This window comes from Ixodes scapularis, unplaced genomic scaffold (assembly GCF_016920785.2).
Source record: "Ixodes scapularis isolate PalLabHiFi unplaced genomic scaffold, ASM1692078v2 PGA_scaffold2__306_contigs__length_199485367, whole genome shotgun sequence".
Taxonomy (NCBI): domain Eukaryota; kingdom Metazoa; phylum Arthropoda; class Arachnida; order Ixodida; family Ixodidae; genus Ixodes; species Ixodes scapularis.
The window spans coordinates 10,766,908-10,790,347 of record NW_024609857.1 but is presented as its reverse complement, the minus strand read 5'-3'; the positions used below and the strand labels follow the sequence as shown (position 1 = coordinate 10,790,347).

The following is a 23,440-nucleotide window of genomic DNA, read 5'->3' as shown; positions in this document are numbered from 1 at the left end:
TTTCATCGGCACTCGTTACGCGAATTGCACGCTGTAGGGACATATCGTCACGCGTGTATCACTGGGATGCGCGTTAACCCACACCCCCGCCTACGTTCACGCCGCTTCGCGGCGACAGTCTGCGACGGCTTATTACAAAAACGTTAATCCATCTGACCTACCCGAAAACGCCGCTTCGCGGCGACGATCTCATGCAGCTTATTGCAGAAAAATAGCTAATCTGAGCTTTCAATAAAATATCGCGTGTCGATGAAACAAACGTCGTTCGATGAACTGATTGCCGCCGCCTGTTTCAGACCGGCATATTTTTGCCCGATAGTGGTGACCTCTATAGGTCGTTGGAGTAGCGAATAGGAGAGAACTTCTCTCCTAGAGAACTGAGAATACAGAAAATAGAAAGTATTGTTTGTTATCTGTGATGAGCGGCACGTAAAATCGCGATATTCCTGTTCCAAGTTTACAACGTGACGTGTTTCAGTAAGGTATTTCATTTCCGCAGCTTCTAGGAGAAGAGCCTCGCGGACATCTTTTCGTCAAGAAAGAGGCCCAAGAACAGAGCTTTCGCTTTATAGGAAGGATGTTGGAAAGCGCTCGAACCTTTGCAACAACGTTTGCACACACTCGGCCGATAAGGAGAAGACGTCCGCTTCCATTCCGTTTCTCTTTTGCGAAGGGTACTCAGCCCAGAATTGATGTCGGAAATAAAACGCGACGGCAGACAGCTAAAAAAACAACGACGTCTCGGGGAACGACGGTATTGGGGACAAACAGGGTAACCAGGAGATTCCAGCAACAGGCTGCTAACCACAATACAAATAGTCCAGAAGTTCGCCAAGCAGAAGTAACAGGAAGCAGCCCTTTCTCGTAGCGTGAGGCAATATCCGTTTCATATTTAATATTGTGTTTAAGGGCCGACCTACAGAATCGTCTTGTACCGGCAAGAAAAACTGTTCTCATGTTTCCTTCTCTCCATTCCCTATCACTTTCTTCTCTCCTCCTCTTCCCCACAGGAGCGCGTCTCGGAGCTTCTCCCTGCAGAAAGGAAGAGAATCTCCCCCTTCCTCGAAAGAAAAGAAGAAAATGGAGAGTTTCCTCCTTTCTGGTTGCTCGTCGGTCGCCCGTATCAGTTTCCATGGAGGGTTAAGACAATAAAGGGGCCGTGCAACGATATTGGGTAGGAATGTTTCTCACTTTGCACAAGCTTACTGGCACTCGTGGGACCCAGGTATAGTCGCATGCCACGACTGACGAAGAAACCTTTGTAGCGAGGTGTAAGTTCAAGAAAAAAAGCGAGCGTTTTCCTTCAACCTCCCTTTCGCAACACTTGACGATATAGCTTGGAGTGTTGGCACGGTCCCCACAGTGACGATATTTGAATGCGGCTCGTAGATCGGACCCGAGCATTGCGTGAGCTTGCTCGGGATAATCGATAGCTCGACAAATATTTGGGTAGTGGCTCGTGTCAAATCGCTGCAATGACAAGAATGGCCGAAGCCTAAGAACGTCTCGAACTCAGAGCGTGTCCTGTGCCTTGTCAACCCGAGCACGCGGTTTTATAAACGTTGGCGGCATTGCCAGCATATAATCGGCTTCACATCACGTGGCCACTTGTTCTGGGTACAAGCTCAGAAGATAAACGCAGCTCGTTGTTTTTTGTTTTTTTTCTGCGATTATTATTGCATGGGGAGAAAAACAAACGTGAGCTACGTAGGTTATAAACGTCTGTGTTTATTCTAAGCAATATATGCGCAAAGTACAGAGATCGTTGCACCGCCCCTATAACTATGTGTGGAACTCAGCGCGTGCCATGTGCTTTATCCACGTGTGTGGCTATGATCAACATTAGCGGCATATAATCAGCTCCAGATCACGTGGCCGCTTGTTCTGGCTGCGAGTTGAGTAGGTGCACACTGCTTGTTTCTCTCAAATGTTTACTGCGACTGCCATTACAAAAAAAAAGAAGGAACAATTAAAGTCTAGCGCGTGTTTTATAGGTTATGGACGTCAAGGTATAATTCTAAGCAGTATTAACCGAAAAAACAAAAATTATTGCATCGCCCTTTTAAGATGTCAGTGAGCATAGACCAGCCTAAAGAAAACGCAATAAAATATAATAAAATCAATGTCTATACTTGCCAGACGCAGCCAATGCTACGAACTGATAAGAGTGATCAACCAGACAGCGTCGAAAGCGCACAATCAAGGCGTTCGTCTTGTTTCTGTACGTGTTCTGTCATCACTGAACCTATCACAGACAAAAGAAAAAAAAAAGGACTAGTGAATTGCACTTTCGACGTTGCTTTCTGAAACGGAGTATATATAGCATTACTCAACGTGTCAGTACTCGACATAGTCAGTCCGAACACGATTTCCTCCGACAGCCTGCCAAAACTATCGGAGATCATAAACCCGAAGCGGCGTGTATGACACGCTCTGGAGCGACGCTTTTCCCGCAATATACTGTGTTCATAATAAGGTAAATTGCTTTAAAATGTAATTCATTTCAATTTCCTACTTGGCTTAAAAAGTAGTCAATTACAATTAAAATTGCTCCTGCGCAAAAACTAATGCATTACAAGTAGACATTATATTTATTTTTTCTCTCTTTCTTGTCTGCAGTTGCTGAATGATGTGACCAAGCACGCCTATGATTTTTTTTTTTCTAGCGGCCCCCCAGACTACTGCACTACTCGACGGTTGTGAGAATAAAATCTTCGATTTGATACTTCACAGTTACAGCTCTTTGTAAACCACCCGACTTCAAGCATATTGATATAAGACTGTGCTCATAATATGCTTATATGGATATTTTGGATTATTTCTTCTTTGAAGACCACGTACGACGATGAAAATGCTCGTGACATAATGATATAAGTAGATATTAGCGGTATCTACTTATATCTATGCCCGCAGGTAATACCGTCATGTCTGCCACGGACATCATGGAATTTACAAATATTCAATGGACACTAACGACGCAATGCAAAAAAAAAAAAAAAAAATCGCAATTTTTTTTTTTTTAGTTTAAAGATGTCGTTAAATTTGCTCGTGAGGTGAAAGTGCTCACGTACTGCGGTGGTAAGCTCGACCAGGATTTGCCTTTCATGATTAGCAGGATTTGTATCTGCCTCGCCGTGATACGCGGGATTTGCCTCGCTGTGAACCGGGGATTGGGCATGGATTATAATAATACGGGAAGCAATTTGTTTTGGCCAATCGCGAACTTCGACCACAGCGACGCTCTTGATCGCGTACTTCGCTAATAGACGTTTCTAACGCAACGACGATCAATCCGCCGTGAGAGCAGACATACTGCCCAAAGCGTCGGAGAAACACTTTGAAACCGCATTGGACGCGACACCGAAATCCGACGGAAAAAGAATGAAAAGGAACCGGCGGAAGCAGCAACAACAGGCTGTAAAGCCGCTACGCAAACGTCCAAATCTATCATCTCGCTTTGCGCGCGCGCACCGAAGCAACGCGCATAGGGGTTGTTGTAAGAGGATTACAGAGTCGGCGAAGCGGGCACCTAGCGTGCCTAGACTCCGGAGTGAATCGGACTTCTCGAGCGAGGTCACGTGGTTTAAGGCATAGTTTAATACACGCTGCAAGGAGAAACCCAAAGCGTCGATCGCGTGCAAGCGTCTCCCCCTTCCCTCCTCTTCCCTACGCGCACGGGGAGGGCATCACGTGTGCCAGCTGTGCGAGCATGAACACTGCATGCGCTCGTTCCGTCTGGTAGGTTTGACGAGAAAAGCGTGAAGGCAAGACCGGCGAGACGAGCGAGACCCTGAGGGGCGGACGATGGACCACGACGAGAGGACTAGCCGAGCCGCTAAGCAGTTTGAGTAAACGAAAGTGCGTGGCGTGGCCGAGACCAAGATGGGGCTTTGCACTGTAAACCGCTGCAGAAACCTTCCACGGCGAGTTTCGTTCACCGGCACTCCCCTGTTGCATTACGTCATGAACTTCGCAGTGACGTGAACGTATAAGCGGTTCTCTTAGATTTTCCAGAGCCACCGAGATGCTCGAAAGATGGATTTTGTTTCTTTGTTGCAAGAGTGAGTGGACTTCATCGAAGTGGAGTTTCGTTCGCTTCGAGTCTGATGACTTCGACAGTGATGCCAGGTGTGCCCCTGGATCGCACTCTTGGCGCTTCTTCATCATCAGCCCGTAGCGTTGGCTGCGCTCTGAACTAACGTAAACCGAAGCAAATACTCACATCTTAGGTTTGTAAGCCAAACCCAACGAAGGTCATCTGACACGCCCCAGCGAAAAATCCGTGGGTTCGCTTAAAATGGAGTCGATCCAAAGTTGGTCACGATACACATTTATACACCCTAGTCAAATTCAACTGCATGGTTCAATGTCGGCTGCGATTCACATTCAAAACACCCGAACCGTATTATGAACTCAATCGTGTGAAAGCTCCACAAAATATATTACATGGGCATGCACAAAATATTCGCTGTCGAAATTCGCGAGTAGATTTAAATTTCTTTCGCTGCAAACCCTAAGGTGCATGAAGTTACGCGCAGCGTTAGAAAGCTTGTATCGACTTGCACGATGGTAACGGAGTGTAAAAAGAAAAAAAGACAGCTGACAATTTCTTGAATTCATTGTTACACGATCAAATAGAAGGCAGCCGGCGCAGTCAGCTGCCGCGATCATGACCAGAACCACGGTGGAACCTCGTGCCACTCAGTTCGTAGACGCAACCATGTACCTTTCAGTGGTCACGTGTGGTTCATGTTTGAAAGAGAAATCAGCGAGGAGGATGGACGAGAAAGAGGCCAGCGACACGGGAGGATGGCTTGGCGAAGTTACGTGCCTGACGTCATGCCCTGCCCGTGCCTACGCGTCTGACGCGAGAACTCACGCAGGCGCACGAGCAGCCAATCTGCGCGAGAGGTGTCCGCCACCATTAAATTGCAAACGCCCTCCGAGGATCGAGTTGCTCCCTCTCCTAAATCTAGGCTCTCTTACGCGCGCACCGGATTTAAGGCCCACCGCCAATGTTCACTTCTCCCTCCCGGTTCAATTCCTTGAGATCGTGGTGGGCTCTGCTGAAAATAAAGAGAGCAAGGATCGCGTACACAAAGAGAATCCGGAATCGCTGTCTTCGCCTGTCTCGCGTATACCACACCGATCGTTTTTTTTTTTTTTTTTTTTTTTTTTTTTCGTACACTTTGAGCGAGCCGCTGCGTCTCAAATGAGCTCTGTACAGTTCCATGCTGGTTTACAAACAAGGCCTGCGTTTGCCCACACGGGTGTGGACACTGCGCATGCGCCGACAGCAGCGCCACCGCCGCGTCGTGACGTCAGGGAAGAAGAATGGTGTAAAGGATATTACTCTCCGTCTAGACCTTTTTTTGTCGACTCTCATACGTGGAACAGCTCGAATGTTTTTCCTGTTCTACATAGTCGGCCATTTAGGGTTCTCCGACGTTGACTGGGTGGACCTCGAAGCGAGGCGTCATAAGACAGACCAGAACGTATCCATGCATGGTTTACTCATCACCTTGGTTGGCACGGTAATGAAGAGTCGATTCCGCGATTAATGCCACTGTAACTTCACTGTTTCGCTTTCTTTTCTACTCGTAGTGAAACTGCGTGCTGACATCACGACCACTGTTTGACGTTTATACCTACACGCGCGGTACGAGCGAACCAGACGAAACAGGATGAGCGGCCAGAGACTTGGGAACGACGCCGGTCCACCGAGTCCCCCGAGCCAGTGACTCAAGGATAGAACGTTCGGTCTGCCAAATCTAATAGTGTCAAATGTCGACTCGCTACCGCTTCATCCACTGGGTATCAATATACTAGGCTGGCCGTCTCAGTGTTACTTTTTCTGCCTCATTCCGTCGCCTTGTTCGGGGGCTCTTCCTACACCGCGGCCACACTATTAATACTTAACACGAGAGATAGTGTGCAACACACTGTCAGGTCCGTGGTTCTCCCGTGCATCAGGGACACAGACAAACTGTCTCCAGACACGCTGAAGCAAACACGCTTCGAAGATGCTCGCGGCGCAGATAATTTTGTCATCGTGTCTGCAGTGAAGTTGTACGGTGTATTCATACAACTATCCATTTTCAGTTATATTTAGGGTTTCACAGACAGGCAGGGACTAAAGCGAGACGTTGCAAAGGCAAAAGATTTGGACGTCTTTTCTGCCACATCGACGCACGGCACCAATCTCCCCCCTCACTGGCTGAACCTATATTACAGAAAGGCTAATCAATGGTGTTGCAAGCGCATCAAGGTGTAGTATACCCTCAGTGACACCTGGGAGTGTTCTCACTTATCGGCTACAAGCGAAGGTCTTCGAGCGTACCCAATACGGCGAATCAGCACGACACACTAATTCCGGTGAGATCCGACCCGAGGAAGACACGAACCTTTCGCCTTTGCATTCCGCCGACTTCCCATTGTCGGATATCTGTCTTCGCAGAGCTGGACTCTCCCCGCCTTTTTCGCGGTCTCTCGAAGTTAACGGTCTGTGCACCGCGCCTTTCGGAATGGCCGGAGCCTGCAACGCCTCCCCCCTGTCGTCCCACGCCCGCGTGGCGCGGACAAAAAAAAAAAAAAAAAAAAATAAAGAAATAGAAAGGGATGATTTGTTTGTTTGCTGTTTGTTCTGCCCCCGCTAGAAATCGCTCCCGCAGAATCGCATCGATCCTCGACCCATTTTCGTGCACCGAAAACGAGAAAATATGGCGCGCCAACTTCGAAACCCGGTAGGGAAATAAAAATAAATAAGCACTTTAAATTATTTCAAAAACAGTAGCAAAATACACAAACAAAAAAAAGAAAAGAAAAACAGCGCGGTGAAAACCACGAAAATCACGTAGCGCTATCGGGGAGATTCGCGGAAAAACCTCGGGCGCGAAAGGAGCAAAAACAACAAGTGTGGCCATGGAGACAGCGGCTAGTGAAGAAGGAAGATGAAAGAGTGGCCCCGGGAGTGTCCAATGCCGGACACCGGAAGACCGAAGACCTCCCCCCTCTCCCTCTCGGAAGGTCATCCATCATGCGGGGTTCGAATTTCAGGCTCGCGGCCCCCCGCCGTCCCCTCCAGCCTCGGCCAAACTCTGCGGTCTGCGTCTCCCGAATCAAACCACGCCGCAGCGCTGTCCCTTTCGAAAGCTGGCGCTGCCCCGAGGGAGACGACGACGAATGTTCACGCTCCGAGCATGCCGGCTCCCTCTCGCGTTGACGCACGTGGGCACACGAAAAGCGCCGTCGGTTACGAAGCTCAAGATCAAAACCGACATTGCGGAAACGACGTGTAGTGTATACGTGTTACACTGACCATCCAATATACACCGTGTTCCCGACAACCAATTACAGCGTTTTTATGTTGTTTTTGTTTTTTACAGCAAAAATAAACTACGTATCGCCTAACGCCCAGGCTCGGGACAAATGTAGCGCTTGTGGTCTGGACCAGATGCCTCCTAAGTCTCGGGACGAACCGTTACCTCGTTCAAAGGTCATAAGTGATTTGATTTTCTGAAACTTTCAATTGCAAGATGGGACCCGTTCCAGGGCAGTCTGCGCCATTCAGACCCACGTATATTCGTGGAGTTTGCCGGCCACCATGTTCCACTGAAAATTTCCCAAAATTGCTTATAGCTTTTGAATAAGGTAACGAACGGTTCGGTTCTCAAACTTTGGCATCTGGTCTAGAACGCTAGCGCTACATTTGACCGGGAACTAAGCGTTCAACAATGCGACTTTATTTTATTTATTATTCTTTTTTTTTTTCTAAAGGGGGGGGGGGGGCATTTGGTACAAAACGGCTGTTAGTATAACTTACAGGTTGAAAAGCAGGTGAGCCAAGAGAGGCACACCGTTTACTTTTAAGATTATAACATCCGGCGTGAGACGGGTTCTTTTTACAGTCACTTCGGCGTCTGCCACGGTTATCTGGCGAAGATGGTATAGACCCGACTTTTTCTTTTTTTCGCACGATAGGCGTGCAATAGGATTCTCGCAATTCTAAGCTCGTCGTCAACTTCGTTAATAATTTCATCCCGAAGCATATAGCGTATAGGGCAAACGGTGCAGTGGAGCCCATATTGCAGCAGTTCTCCGCTTTGGCGCATTACGGTGTCCAGTCCCGACTGACCATACTCGATAAAGCGAATTAGCGCATGAGGTTCACACTTGCGAATCTTGAAAATATCCGGCGATCAGCGCGCGCGCTAACGGCCCGGTATATACTGACTTTTCTTCGCGCGCGGAAAGAATTTCCGTTCGTCGCCAGCCAATCGGAACGCAAGGAAGAGACCGCGTTTGCTGACGTCACGTCCCGCCCGGGTCCACCCGAATCCACTCCAGTTCACAAGATGCAAATGGCACCGCCTCGCTCGTGTCCCTATGCCAGCGGAGATGCCCATCGAGATTGAAGAATTCCCTAGTCATCTTTTCCGACAGAAAGGTGTCTGAACTTACAAGGGCAGTGCGCACAAGTATACGTGGAAGAAAACTGACGCAGAATTAGCCGTGAGCGGTACTTATAAATATTAACTTCCACTTGCACGTGCTTTTTTAAATTTATTTATATTGTTGAGAGACTAGATAAGAGTTAGTAGATGTTCGGATACCTGCGGTAACGATACTCCGCATGTGCAAAGGCATCAGCGGCAGTGGCGTGGCCAGAAAATGTTTTCGGGGTGGTGTTTCAAGGTGTTAATGCAATCACACACACACAAAGAAAAAAATATATATATAATAAAGTAAAATTTCGGGGGGTGTTCTGAAACCTGAACACCCCCCCCCCCCCCCCCCCTCGTATACGCGTCTGATAAGCGGTGTATCGGGTAGTTTATCAGAGCTGTCGGAACGGTCCCTTAAAAAAAACAAAAACGCCCTGTATTGTCGGGCGGTCTGTTAACCTACTCTCTATCGCGTAGCGGTAGAGTGTTGAAGCAAGAGGACACCTGCGAAAGCATTTCTTTAAACTGACGCGCGGCGGGCCGAGAGGGGCTGTTTTCGAAACGCCTGTTGCTTTCGCTCCAGTGTCCGTTGGTAGTTCTGCCGTTCACTGCACCCGTGTTTCGCGGTTATCGAAACAGAGACGAGCCTTCATCGTTTCCTTGCATGGCACGTGCGATCGGGAAGCATTGTTCTATTCGCAAACCTCCGAGCGGCTCCGGCGTGAACTCTTGGCTTAAACTAGTGAAAAAGCGGAACCGTGCGCGCACGGCAAGAGACAACAAATAGGAACAGCGCGGTCTTTGTCCCGCCGAGCGAGTCCGGTCGACGGCAAGAGCGTTTTCCAGAAGTGTTGTTCACACTTCTGGAAAACGCTCTTGCCGTCGACAGGACTCGTTCGGCTGGAAAAAGACTCGGATTCGGTTCTTTAATTACTCGACGAATGATTATTCACTTGCGGTTCAGTTTGTATCAGAACGCAAAATCACGAGAACCCTCAACCCAATAGACAATTCACTCGAAAGCAAAATCCCAATATCCGAATTATTTCCAAACAACATTGGATGGCCCCCTCTTTCTCACGTATATATATATTTTTTTTTCTTCTTTTTTTTTTTTTTTGCTTTCTACGAATAGGTTTTTGTGTATTGGAGTTATGGTGACGTGGAATTGCACCCCTTGCATGCGGAACGAACTTGCTAAAATAATGTCCAAATAATCTCAGCAAGGAACATCTTCTAAAATTAACAACAACAAAAGAAATGATGGCTGAAGTCCGCAGACACAGAGAGCTGCAATAATTTCCTCCTTGAAGACTATTATTACAGCTACATATCGAAAGGGACATGAACTTGACGTCAGCGGACATCATCAAACGCGCTGTACGTTTTTCTTGTTTTTAATCAATGGCTTGAGCATTTAGTTTTGAACATGTCCCGTAATAGTCGGCTCGTTTTTCCGCACGCAGTCTTCACGCACGATCGCAGGTTGCCTCCTGTCCAGGCGCCTACTGCAGGCCGAACAAAACAGCGCACCTCGAAAAGCAAACAAAGAAACACGCAAAACAAGAAAGAAAAGGAAAAAAAGAAACAGGTCTCAACTCACCCCAGGCTCCGGGCAGCTCTGCACACTTCCCGCGATGTAATCCATATTGCGCGTGAGCACACTGCCGTTGTAGCACATGTGGATGTTCTCGGTGAAGCGGCGCTCCACATCGCGCAGCGCGTACAGGCACAAGGCCGCGCGACGCCCCGTCCGAGTGGTGTGATCCTTGCTCTGCGCGAACACCGCGGCGAGCACTCTCCTCTCGCGAAGGCCTAGCCTCAGATCCCGACTCAGGTCGTCGCCGGCCTCGAACACCACGGCGTCCTGCAGCAGGTTGTAGTCCGTACCGTCGGGGCCCAGACACTGGAGCGTCACTTCGGTGTACGTGTTGTACGCGGGGTCCGACGTGCACACGCGAGCCAGTCGGCTGAAGTAGCCCAGCTCTTCGGAGGCCCTCAGATGGCTCTTCCGCTGGACGGTGGCGAAATAGACGTAGTCCTCCGTGTGGAAGCCGTACACGTAGTGGACGAGATAGTAGTCCTTGATGTGGTTGGCGATGTCCACCCGGGCCGTGGCCAAGAAGGACTGCTCGATGATTCGGAAGGGTTCGGCGTTCGGGTTGAGGCTCCGGGTGCAGATGGCCGGCACCATGTCCCGGTAGGGCCCCAGGCGGCTGTTGGTGGTGGCCACGTAGAGGGCGCGCGAGTCGTGTCCGTAGTAGTGCGACGGCCCGATCAGGGCGAAGGTGGACGAGTTCTCGTCGTTGGCCGCCACCGGCGTCGGCACCAGGGGCTCCTTCTGGGAGATGTCGGCGAGGGAGTGCCGCCGACAGGCGCCCTGCCGGACGCTGCCGCACACTAGGAGCTTCTGGTCCACCGAGTCCACTAGCAGCACCTGGGAGGAAACGGTCAATCGACTGTTAGCCTTTTGGCAAATGTTGAAAAGCCGGCTGCGGCCCTCACTCTCAAAAGGGCTCATATCCAGGAACTGTGGGCTAAATGGTAACGTCGGACGGTTAGCAAGTACAGGAAATACAATTAAGATTTATTAAAAGATCACACAAACGTCACGTTAAAGTAAAATTCGCTTCTACATAAACCGTAGATTAACATTCAACCTAAACAAAAGCCAAAATATAAAATACCATCGCGCAATGGTGGAACTGACAAGTGGTGATTTGGAGCAGCTCTTGTAGCAGGGAACAACGTGTTTTGGAGCACAGATTCCCACTTTCGGAGCAAACAATTTTGAGCTTTCATAAAAAAAAAAAATGCATACAATCTCTTTAAAGGTTAGCCTGTGGAAAAAAGAAAAAAAACTTAAGTTGTTTGAGTGTTGGGAGACTATTTAAGGCATTATACTTACAGGGGACCAGGCCCACGACATATACTTATTTATTTATTGAAACATCATACAACGGTAATTTTCCAGTTGTCTCAATAAACCTATCAGGAGTACCCATGGCGTCTTCGGCTTGTGTTTGACGTAAAAAAAAATGTTTTTGGCTACTTTGTAGGGTTTGTATCACGGTGAGGTAATTGTCGCGAGTTCATCATCAAACGGACACTTTTGTTTTGATTGTGTCTCTCGCTGCCCTCACTCGCATTCAAACTGCTACTGTTCATGGAGCAGCTAAGCGGAGCACATAGCTACTCTAACTGATCACAAGTGAAAAAACAGTTAGGGCGCAGGCGAGCTGGTACCGCTATAGCTATTCATTGCGATTGATGTGAGCACCGTTCGCACTAAAACCGATAACTCTTCGTTAAGCATGTGCAAATAATGGATTTTGGGTTCGAAGCAAATTCAAAATGAATTGTGGTTTCGGCCGAATTTTTTAAATATAATATTGAATAGTTTGCGTGCCTTTGTCCATACCTTTCACTAGCGTTACATCATGCTTAAACAAAATTTGAACTGAATTCGCAAAGGTTGTTCTAAGAATCTAAATGCCCACTTATAAGCTCTGTTAAATTTGATCTAGCTGTATTTATTGACTGTGGTCTCAGACAGTCCAATGCCTACATTAGGATGGCACGTAAATGGCAGATTTGATATAAAATTAAACCTATAAGGGTACTCCCCAACACCTAATTGAGGGGATTTATCGATGTTCTTGTTACATGAAAATATTTTCTTCAATTCTGAATTAAAACGAAACAAGCACAAGTAATGAGCACAGGTTGTAAAAACATCATTGCCTAACATACATCCTTGCATAAAAGCCACAGTTAAATTTTGAATATTTTACTTCAATGGAAATATAAACAATCACAACGTGTTGTTGTTGTTTTTATTACATTAAACGTGCGCGTGCGTTATAGCACTTCGAAGGTGTGTCTTTCGCCTAAGTGCGCGGCTGTGCTGCGGCGAAGCGAGTCGCAAGATCGCGGTGTCAGCTCTGTGGGTATTGCTTGTCCGCAGTGCACCGGTGCTCGAGAAGAAGCGCACTCAAGGGGGCTAACCAGCCGCGATCAACGCTTCGAAAAGTATGAATATTCCAGACTTGGACGTAGTTCAACTACTCTACTCAAACTACTGTAATTTAACTATTTTTTCGAGTAACTTGGTAACTTTCAATTACAACTTGATTTGGGTAATTAGTAGTTTAATTTAACTACTTTTTCAGGTAACTTCTACTCAAATTACTAACTACTTTCGAAATTATATAGTGCTAATTTTGCCTATCACGAAAGTTTGAGCGCAGAAATGAATAAGACGCCGGCAGATGAAGTGGCATTCCCTAACAAGGGGCCCCCTTGTTCGGGAAATGCGTCCTTGGGTCAAGGTGGCGACGAGCAGCCGAAACATGACACCGGCACGCACGAACGCAGGAAGAGATGGTTAACAAGCCTTGGTCGGGTATTGACCTAATCTGGTAATGCACGCAGGCGCCGCGTTTCCAACTGCAACCGTGAAAGACGGGGACACTCCGAGAGTTGTTGTCTGTCTTTAGTGAGTTCTGACTCAAGCGGTAGGTTCCACGGGAGGCGCCACTGGAATGACCTCGCAGCTGGGCGCCTGTTCCCATGGTCGCCTTGTCGTCAGCGCATACGCCTTTGCAAAGCCGGTCTCCCCCGCGTACAAACCCTGGCACGGATAATCCGTTCATGGGAGCACGTTCCCGCTTTCAGCTGCGCCTGTATACGAGCGACGATGCTTGTTCACGTAATCCTTTGCATCCTTCCGACCATCCATGCCTGGGAGACCTCCTCTTTGTTAAAAACGATTTACTTGTCAGGCGTGTCAGGCGCATCAGAATATTGTATGTCGCCGGCGAGGAGTGCGAGTTACCCTTGGGAGATCCTTTTGTTGGACCGGCGTCAGCGGCGAAGTATACTTCGGTTCATCTTCTGTTAAACCAAAACATTTTTTTGTTTTAGTAGCGTAGCACTAGCACTACAACGGAACGCGCAGTCGTCCGGATGATCTCATCGTCGTGGCGCGAGACTTGAACCCTTGACGGTCTGGTGCACTCTCTCAGCGTACTCTCAGAACGACGTCGAAATAAAGAGGGGCCAGTCATAACAATCTCAACTTGACGAAGAAAAAAGTAGGAGATTTTCTTATAAAAGACCCTCTAGCCGAGACAAACCTCACATGTTTCGCCATGGACACCTAAGATGCCGACACTCGCTTACCCGACCCTGCACAGCCTGTTTCTCAAATTGAACACTGCCGTTCCATTCAGTGCCACGGTGAAACGTCTATTTAGCTTGGCTGGGGACGTTATTAGAAGGAAAAGGGGAAAATTCTCCTATCAAGAACTTTGAAAGTAAATTGCTTCTGCGAGCGAATAAACTATTTTGGCGAAAACGCAAGCTATAAATAGACTGCATTTATTTTAGGCTCGCAGGGTTTTTCATTGATCAAAACTGCTGTTCATTTTGCTTCCACAAAAATATAAAAAGGTAACTTCGAAAGTAACTTCAAAGTAACTCGCTACTTTTGAGAGTAGTTAGTAGTTTACTCAATTACTATTACAAATGCGTAATTTCTACTCTACTCCAATTACTTTTGGCGTCGATACTCAGTAACTTAACTTAATTACCTTTTTTGAGTAATTTGTACATGTCTGGAATATTCCAGTTAATGTTGAAGCGAATATCAAATAGCGTGTAATTTGACACTAGTATTTAATACTTCGAATATTTGCGCAGCCCTACTCTTCGCACATAGTACTTATAGGTATCCGAAAAAACAACAACGGTACATTCTTAATTTTCAGTGGCATCGCCAAGAATGCCATGTGCCATACACTCTCATTACGGGTGGAACCAGCTGAACAATGAGGGAAGTAGAAACAGAAAAGACAACAACCAGCGGTCGGTTGACTTTTCTGTTTCTCCTTCTCTCATGATTCAGCTAGTTCCACCCGTAATGTATAAAAACCAACTAGCTCAACTCATCCCCGTAGACACTCTCAGTTTTCTTTCTGAGAACAGGTCCCTTTTGGCGCAGACATGGCGCCAATCGTGCACAGATACAACCTTTGGAGCAGCATGTAGCTGGGGTTTCGTTCTGGTGCAGTTTGGCGCAAACGGCGCAGCAGTTCCACCACTGCATCGGTCGTCACTGGCAGTTGTTCTTTCCTTCACGTTTCGGTATATGCATTTTGTTACTTTTTTTCTTCGTCAAATCGATGACGCTTTTTTCTTGGCGCGGAAAGGCTACGGCAGAAAGTCTGTTCGCTCGTTCGCGAGAGCAACAACTATTAACAGCCCCTGCTAGTTAAAATATGATACCGTAGACGGCGTAGTAGGTACCGACACGCACTGAAAACCACCAATTGCAGTCGGGATTTCGAACTTTCAGCAACGCTTATTTGAGAACCACAATTTCTATACTTGTTGAGTGGTCGGTCCCGAGGCAGAGAGGTTTTCTTTTCACTCAAACCTCCTCGGTGCCAAGATAAAACTTGAACTACAGCCTCACACGTCGCAATACGAATGCCAGACATTCCTGTTCTACTCAAATCATCCGAATGACCACTATTTTGAGATTTTGAGTTGCAAATGAATCTCTTTTACAACGCACGCGCGTACAGCTCCCGAAAATTGCTATACACAAACGTCACAAAATGTAGTCTTATGAGGAGTCGTTTTGAGTAGAAGTAAGGAATTACACGATGCCAGAACTCACCTCGTTTGATATGCGTGTTCCTCGAGTGATCTTTCAATTGCAAAAGCCTAAAAGGTTGGTAGTAATGAGCTCCGCGCTTTTTTGTCGCAGTGAAAGGAGCTGAACCTATCATATATTCATTCATCAGTTTAACTATAATCAATTTTAAGATTTCCTGAGAAATCGAGAAACCTACCGTATGGCCGACTCTGGCAAGTTCTCGGAACAGCGTTTTGTGAACTCATTAACTTCAACATAATGTTTCTTTTTGCCCCCCTTAGTGTGTCGACTTTCAAGTTTACCCGAAGATGACGTAATATAGACATGGCTTGCACGTGACGTCGCGCATGCGCACAGAGTCCAGTGACTCGGCATTTTGATAAACGCTCGAATACCTTGTTGACGTTGTTGGTCGGAGCCGTGACGTATCCGTCGCAGTCGGACGGCGAGCAGAGCACGTTGTCCTGGACGGGACCCGTGGGCAGCTCGACCTCGAGCTGCAGCGAGCCGTTGAACTGGTACAGCCAGTTGCTGGCGCCCACGTACAGCCGCCCCGTGGTCCTGTCCAGCACGAGGTGCGTGAAGTTGACGCTCTCGTTGAAGCTGGCGTACGACGCCTCGCCGTCGCGCGGCCCCCTGGGCGGCGCCGCCACCACCGCCGCCGTGGCCGCCTGCAGAAGCAGGGCGGCCGGCACCAGCAGGGCGCACAGGGACGGCCACGGGGAACCCCGACCGGTGCGGCTCGGACGCCGCCGCGGGTGCCGGCGTCGCGGCCCGAGCATCGCCGCGCCGGGCTCGGCTCGTGCGCCGTCCTCAGCTCCGGGCAACCGGCCTCCTCATGGGCGGTTCAGGCAGCGCGCTTGGCCCGCCGGCGGACCTGGAAGGAGAGCACGCGTCGGTCAGACAAAGGGAACGTTTACCCGTGATAGGGTCGGGTATCAACAATGCGCGACACAGCGAGCGCGAATACAACATCGGCGCTTTCTCGGTTTATACGGAAACCTCAAACTATACTGGCGAAGACCAAATGTTGCCGCTTACATTCATGCCGCGAGTTATCACTTTTCATCTCACTATTGTTTGTATTAAGACTGCTAGGTGTGTAAAATATATAAATTAAAGACTTGCAAACGGTTGTTTATTTTGTGTCGTTCTCTGTAGAGCTGTAGTGGAGGGAATGTGTGACTCCTGTACAGGTACAAGCGAAGACAAACGCGTCATATATAGAACATCCTCGGTAACAAATGTCCTTTGGCCGTATGTAAGTAATTGTAAGTACAGGTCCTGTAATATGGTGTCTCCGCGTGGTGTATGCTACCGCAAATGCATGGCACGAAAGGTTTCTTTTTTCTTTCATTTTTGAGCTCGCTCGAGCACAACTTGATCCCTGAAGCGGCGACCTGAACAGACAAGCTAAATCACCCGTCCGCGGTTCGCCGGAGCTCGAGCGGTTCCCTGGGTGAAAAGGAACATAAATACAAAAAAGAAACGTAGACGACAGGAAGTGGCGCAGGATGAGGACTCCGCAAGTTCGCCGGTTGCCATTTCCTGCGTTCCCGTTCGTGCCGGTTTAGTCACCCTCTCGTGAAAACACGTAGTTATGCAACAAGGTGTATTAATCGTTCGTTGACGCCTCCCTTCTGATCAGAAGAGGAACAGAATCCACGCAGGGATCCAAACCCCGAACCAAAAGAAAACCCGTACGTCGCATTCCTTCCAGCCCATCTCAACCCAAGATTAGCAATTTGAAAAATGAAAAGTTTCTAAAAACAATAATATTTCTGTTCCTTAGAGCAAAAACGAAAGAGCGAGAACGAGCACGGGTACGACAAAACAAAAACACAAAAACTAAACATAAGGGAAGAATTTGAGAGATTTAAAGATTAAAGTTCCTCTTTTGCGTTTGTTTTGACGGGCTGCTCGAGATCCCTCCGCAATTAGTAACAACAAAGGAGGCTAGCTGCTCCCGAGCGGCGGCGGCACGAGGCCCAGAGCCCGAACGCCGAAATAAAAACGAGGCTACCTGGCCGCTTCAAAGAGGCACCGCGCGCTCCTGCGCCGATACCTGACACCGGAAATTAAAAGCGGGGCAGAGTTAGACGTCGCGATTAAAAATAGTCCCTTCGCAGATGTCGACCCAGGAGAACTTCTCTTCGTAATGACGCTCCTCTCTTTCTCGGGAGGCTGTGCTCGCGCGGAAAATGGACTCTGCCTAAAACATATAGCGGTGAACGAAAAATAATGTCGACCTTTTTTTTTTTTTTTAAACGAGAATATTGTTTAAATATTTGGCTCACGCGTGATAATCGAGAATCTTGTTCGATTTTTTTTTGGCACAAGCGTATATCATACGGTTTTTGCGTACTTCTAGCAGGGCTGCGTGCCCTTCAAGCAGGCGCAGGCGAGCTCTGGGAAAACTACTGCATATTTATGCCACTATACGGGCGTTAGACTAATACCTCTGTCACGCGAGAAAGTTAATTACATTTCCATCTAATAACGTTTCAGCGATGGGCCAATCAGCGCGCTCCGAGAAATGCGCAGCGCGTTTCACGCGCGATGCTCGTAGTCAGCATTGCCCAATCACACAAACGTCATTCCATGGAAATTTCACTAACTTTCTTTAGTGAGACAGGTAGTATTAGTTTATGGACGTGCTTTCCCGAACTAGAAGAGCTAGAAACCGCCAAAACGTACTGCTCGCCAACGGTGTATATATGAAGCAACAGTACCACGGTTTTAGATGATCAAACTTGCGTTTTTCGACTAAGGCCAAATTACTTCATCCGAGGCTTCAGCTGCGATCCCACTTGAAAAGGGATTCCGGCCAATCCCAGTTGCCAAGCGAGCAAATGCGTGCAGCCCCGGAAGGCCCGTACCGATGGCGACGTTCCAAACCGCTTTCCTAAAACGGCCAACGGCAACAAACGTTTTGTGCTGCCCGCGCACCTGTCAGCCGCTCCCTTTGTTTACCCGGCTCAACCTCCCGCCCCCCGCCCGATCCGGTGCGAAGTGCTATAAAAGCCCGACAGTCCGTTATCGATATGAAAGCACGGAGGACGGCGCGCCCGCCGCGGAACGAACAGGGACGTTGGATGCAGGTCGGGCGAGTGCGCACCCCGAACGGGAGGGAAAGGCTTCGGGCGAAACCTGTCACGACGAACGATAAATGAAATCTCCGCGAGGGATTTCCGGAAACGTTCGGCGGACGTTTGCAATCCTTCGACTAGACGAGATGTTGCTATACTTCGTTTCAGCTTCGGTCCGAGCGCGGCCAATGTTATGAGCCGAATGGCCAATCAAACAGCGAAAGAGGCACAACGTCATGGCGTGCTCTCTGCAGTTGATAGGACCAGCCGCTATTCGCCGTCTCTCTGTGCGCGCTCCTCCGCCGGCTAGTTCTATCAAGCGCAGAGAGCACGCCATGACGGTGCGCTTTTTGCGCTGTTCGATTGGCCCTTTGGCTCATAACATCGGCCGCGCTCGGACCGAAGCTGAAACAAAGTATACTTTACGAGTCGAACGACGGCTCGGACTGTTTACTTTCATTCGACGGGCATCCGACCAAACTTTGTTCCGCCGTAACTTGGCAAGGAGCGGCAGGTACAGAGGCGAGAGCACAAACCAAGTGGTTGGTGAAGAGAGGAAGGAAAATATCCCCTCTTTCTCTCATTCTCTCTCTCTCTTTCTCCCAACTGGTGAGACAGATTATAGTCACGTGTATCCCTCCGACGCGCTGATTGGCTCACTGGCACCGTATACCTTCGCCGTTTGTCAAGTTACGGTGAGGAGCACCCCCGAGAGCGCTACAACGCGCGTCAAAGATCTAAATCGCCATCGTAACTCGCGTGGCACGTACAGTGCTATCGGTCCTGAAAAGCGCGGCGGAGGAAGTGTCTAACGATTGGATCCGCATCCGCAGACGATTGAATAGGGCGTTGTTTCAGTTCAGCGTCGTCTATCACGCTGGCGATTCCCGAACCCGAAATACTTGGCGGGCAAAAGCAAAGCCGCAGTCGGGCTGCTCGTGTACGTCATACAAAAGACGCGGTGTTCGGAGCAGGCAAGATGAGAGAATTCGCTGCGCTTCGAGCAAGTTCGGACATGTCTACAGGCTGGTTTTCTTGAGTGCCATACGGAGAAGGCCTCCGACAGCCTCTGCAGACTGTACGATGTATGCACAAGGCGTGAGCTCCGCGCAGCGAGTTAGTGCACTGCGTTCTTATTACTCGACCGTCACTGTAGGAACGACGTCGCGTGGCTGCGACTGTTACGCACTCACTCGCAGCCGAAGAAACGCTCCACAATCGGATTGCGGCACTGGACGATAAGAACCCCGATGAACCAATCACGAAGCAAGACGTGGGAACATGCTATAGCCACGCCCTGCGGTGCTCACTGCATGTCAGTGACTAGAGTTGTAAGCTGACAATTACCCTTTTTTTTATAACAAACGATTTTTTTTTTTTTTTTTATTTTTAGGTGAGTCGATATCAACACAAAGTGTGGCTCGACCAACGGAGATGAAGAAGCACGCGGAAATTAACGCGCGCCCCCGTTATTCGCTCAAACGTCGATTCGCTTAAATGGCGCTATTCGCTAAAACGTCATTCGCTCATATGTGATATGGACCCGAGCCGCAGGAATCTGGCGCACGGTTCTCTGAGCATTTTCCAAGGGTTAGGGTTGGGATTCAGAAGCCCTACTCAGGGGCACTACACGGCAAGTCATGCCTCCTCGTGAACGGATCCAGGCAACGAAAAACGACGCAAAAACAAAATCCGGAGGAGTCGCCAGGCACGCGATGGCGGGACCAAGTCCGCTCGGTCGAGAGTCATCCAACCAGAACCTTCAGAGACACCGCCGAGAAGGGCGGGACCATTTTTCCTTTCTCTTACGTCGTCGTCCGAGCGTAACCGTCGACGGGGCGGGGCCCGCCCTTGCAGTGGCGGCAACCAATCAGTGCCAACGGGGGGACACTCGACGAAAAAAAGAGAGGGAAAGGAGGAAAATAAACGAAATGTAGAAACGTAATAAGAAACAACAAGGGGACGCCTCAGCGACTGCGGTGGCGGCGGGCCATCCGTCCCGGTGGCAACCCCCGGGACAGGTTCCAAGTTTCAAGGGCAGCCAGCATCAACAGAAAACTCTCCCAGAAAGTTTTTTAACAGCCGCACCAATCCTCGCTCGCCTTCCTTTTAAGCACGGGAAACGCATACGATCTTCCTCTCGGCCCTCCACAATCCACAACAACTATGGAGCCTCTGCGTCAAATAAAATACTCGCCGCTATGCAAACCCGGTGTCAGCGCTTTGACGACTACCAGACACTCCACGCAAAGCCAATATCACATAGAGGACAAGGCCTGATCGTGACGTCATCGTTAGTGGCTCCCCGACCGGCGCCCCAAGCGGCGAACGCACTGAAGTTCGACGAGAGTGTCGCCGCAAACCGGCCGAATTCTATACTCCGTTCACTGTTTAGCCGAGACTTGCAGCCAACTAATGCTATACAAGCTTCGAAACGTTCGTCTACGAAACGAGCACTTCCGCTAGAAAGGCACGTGTCAAAAATAGCTCGTGCTTGTATAGTTTTGGCTGCAGTCTGAGCTTAAATTTGAGCGTAGTAAGGCGTCGCGCTTGTCGTGCCACGCAGCGAGACGCGCTGGCGGCGACGTTGACTCAATGTAGGTGGCGCTGCGTGCACTTTCAGAAAGAAAGGGTGTAGTATCTACACTCCTTGTCCCATAAATAACACCGCGAAAACTACAATCCCACATTCAGTCCATCGACGTCGAACCAATGGTACCAACTTTCACGAGCGGCCTGATAGTCGAGTGATACAACTTATTAAAAGTAACGCATTAAAGACTGCAGGAAAGCACTCAAGGTTTTGTTAACCCTGCGGGAAAACCTTACTTAATGTGTGTGTGTGTGTGTGTGTGTGTGTGTGTGTGTGTGTGTGTGTGTGTGTGTGTGTGTGTGTGTGTGTGTGTGTGTGTGTTTTATACGTCATTAGCTCTTTAATAAGTACTATAGCAGAGCTATATCAAGCCGCTCGAAAAAGTTGGTACGTTTTGGGGTGTTACATAAGGGACAAGGGGTGTAAGTACTCCACCCCCTATTTCTGAAAGTGTATGGATCCACTAGACATGACGTTTGCCAGAGAAAAGGGGCAGGCCTTGTCTTTTAGCTGGTACTGGCGAACCTCGACGCGGACGAGTCTCTTCTCCGTGTACTGCGGCCATTGCTCTCCAAACGCTGGCTAATCTAGCAGCGTCTGGGCGTCCACACAAGGCGGCGGCGGTAGCTGCCTTCGGAGTGCCATTCCAGTTGGTTTTTCGGCGCGTCCCGGCGACGTGAAAGAGCCCCGAAGTCGGGAACTGCTCTGCCCGCACAATCGACGTCTTTGTGCCACATCGGCCTCTCTATCGTTCGCAGCCAATTCGTTTTTGGTCCCCCCCACGAAAAGAGGAGATGGAAAGACGACTCGGCGGCGAACGAGATTGCTTCGTGCTTCGGTCCCTCTCAGACTGGCGTCAGGAGTGTCTCTCTGCAGAGACTCGATGAGATGGGCACGGCGCACTCGGAGGACTCGACGGCCACGTCCGTCCACAAAGTAAGAACAAAAATAAAATAAATCATATTTATTTAATTTAAGTCGGATCAATCAGATTTAAATCGCCGTAGCGGGTAATTGTTTCTCGCGAGATCGATTGACCAATCCGTCAGTTTATTAAAAACAATGAGGACGAAACAGTTAGTAAACATTTAAAGTACACTTTAATTAACAAATTTTATTCGTGTAGATTCCGCCAAGCTAGGATCAAACCAGATTTGATTTTATTAGTAGTTCAGAAAAGCTTTAATAGCACGTTTTACGTTTTGATTTGCTCGCAATATGGCATTACTTTTCTAAATTTCGAGACTTTTTTTTTTTTTTTTTTTTTGCGTGATGATTTTTTTTAGTAAAACACCATGTAACTTACGAACAAAGTGAAAGTTAGAAAGTAAGTTCAACGTTCCGATTTTATCAAAGGAACGCTGCTTTTTGCTCGTGTTCAGCCTACTCCAATCTTACTCGCTTGGTGATTATTCTATTTAGAAACGAGGCACACGCACACAGTAAGCATAAAATGAGAGACAAACTGTAGGTAAGCAAATTTATTCGGAATTAATTTTGAGGGAAGGGTCTGATTTAAATCATCACAGTAAAACTGGCGTGACCTCAATCACGATTTAATTCATGTTGATTGTTATTCTCCACCCTGCTCGACGCTAATGAGAGTATGGCTATCTATCAGGCTATCTAGCAAGGCACCGCACCAATATACTTGGATGTGGTTTTCTTCGCAAAATCCCATCAGTCTCTCTCTGTTTGTCTGTGTGTGTGTGTGTAGGTGTGTGTGTGTGTGTGTGTGTGTGTGTGTGTGTGTGTGTGTGTGTGTGTGTGTGTGTGTGTGTGTGTGTGTGTGTGTGTGTGTGTGTGTGTGTGTGTGTGTGTGTGTGTGTGTGTGTGTGTGGAGGGGGGGGGGGTAATTTTGCAAATAGCAGAGCACTCGATATCTCTTTTAGCAAGTTGGTAACAAACCAAACCTGCATAAACGAAGCATTTCCAAGAGCTCAACCGCTATGAGCGACACTCCAAGCCAAAGCGACAAAGCAGAGTATGATCAGAGTCGACGACCACAAGTACCGCCAAGGATGCACGCAAACGTACGCGGCAGTGTTCCACCGTACAAGTTGATACTACCCCCGCTATCTTGTTTCCTGGCGTGACAAGGTTCCGGATGTCTGGGACAACTTGATTCCAAGGTTCTCTTCTGACGCGATTTGCATCTAACATCGTCTAGCCATCAACGCTCGCTTCCACGGAGTCGGACACTGGTTTTGCATCGGCGGGAAGCCGTTATTTCACCAAACGTCAAATGAACACAAACACACACAAAAGCGCGTCGATGAGCAGGCGTTACTTCGTTCAACTATACTTATTGACAATCGCGAAGGCCTCAGACAGGGAGAAGGGTTGCCTGACAAGGCAGACGTACAGGACGCTGGATGTTATCACTCATCTTTCGAGTCCTCCTTTCGCAATCAAAACGGTAGACAGGCTTGTCAGAAACACCGCGGAGGATAAAGAAAAGACTACAAGAGAAACATAGAGGAAGGAATCTGCAACACCTCCGCTGACAGGAACCCATGCAGCGCGGTTACTCGAAGGTCCGACCTTGCTTGTGCACGGCGGCTGGTTCCATAGCCGCAACAATTTTTCAGGAGTGCGAGAAAGATGACGCTTTTGAAAGATGATATGCGTGTTATATCGCAACGTTTCT

The 23,440-nt window shown here is 48.6% G+C and overlaps 1 protein-coding gene across 1 annotated transcript in view; it reads right to left on the bottom strand.

Moving 5' to 3' along the window:
* LOC8036364 (plexin-B) overlaps positions 1 to 23,440 on the bottom strand; it is a 138,748-nt gene that overhangs the window by 57,760 nt on the left and 57,548 nt on the right. Inside the window, exons 2-3 of the mRNA XM_042291695.1 lie at positions 15,504 to 15,985; positions 10,048 to 10,881 (exon numbers count right to left, since the gene is read on the bottom strand). Of these exons, the coding sequence (XP_042147629.1) occupies positions 10,048 to 10,881; positions 15,504 to 15,890 (1,221 nt within the window). The 5' untranslated portion in view covers positions 15,891 to 15,985. The remainder of the gene's footprint in view (positions 1 to 10,047; positions 10,882 to 15,503; positions 15,986 to 23,440) is intronic.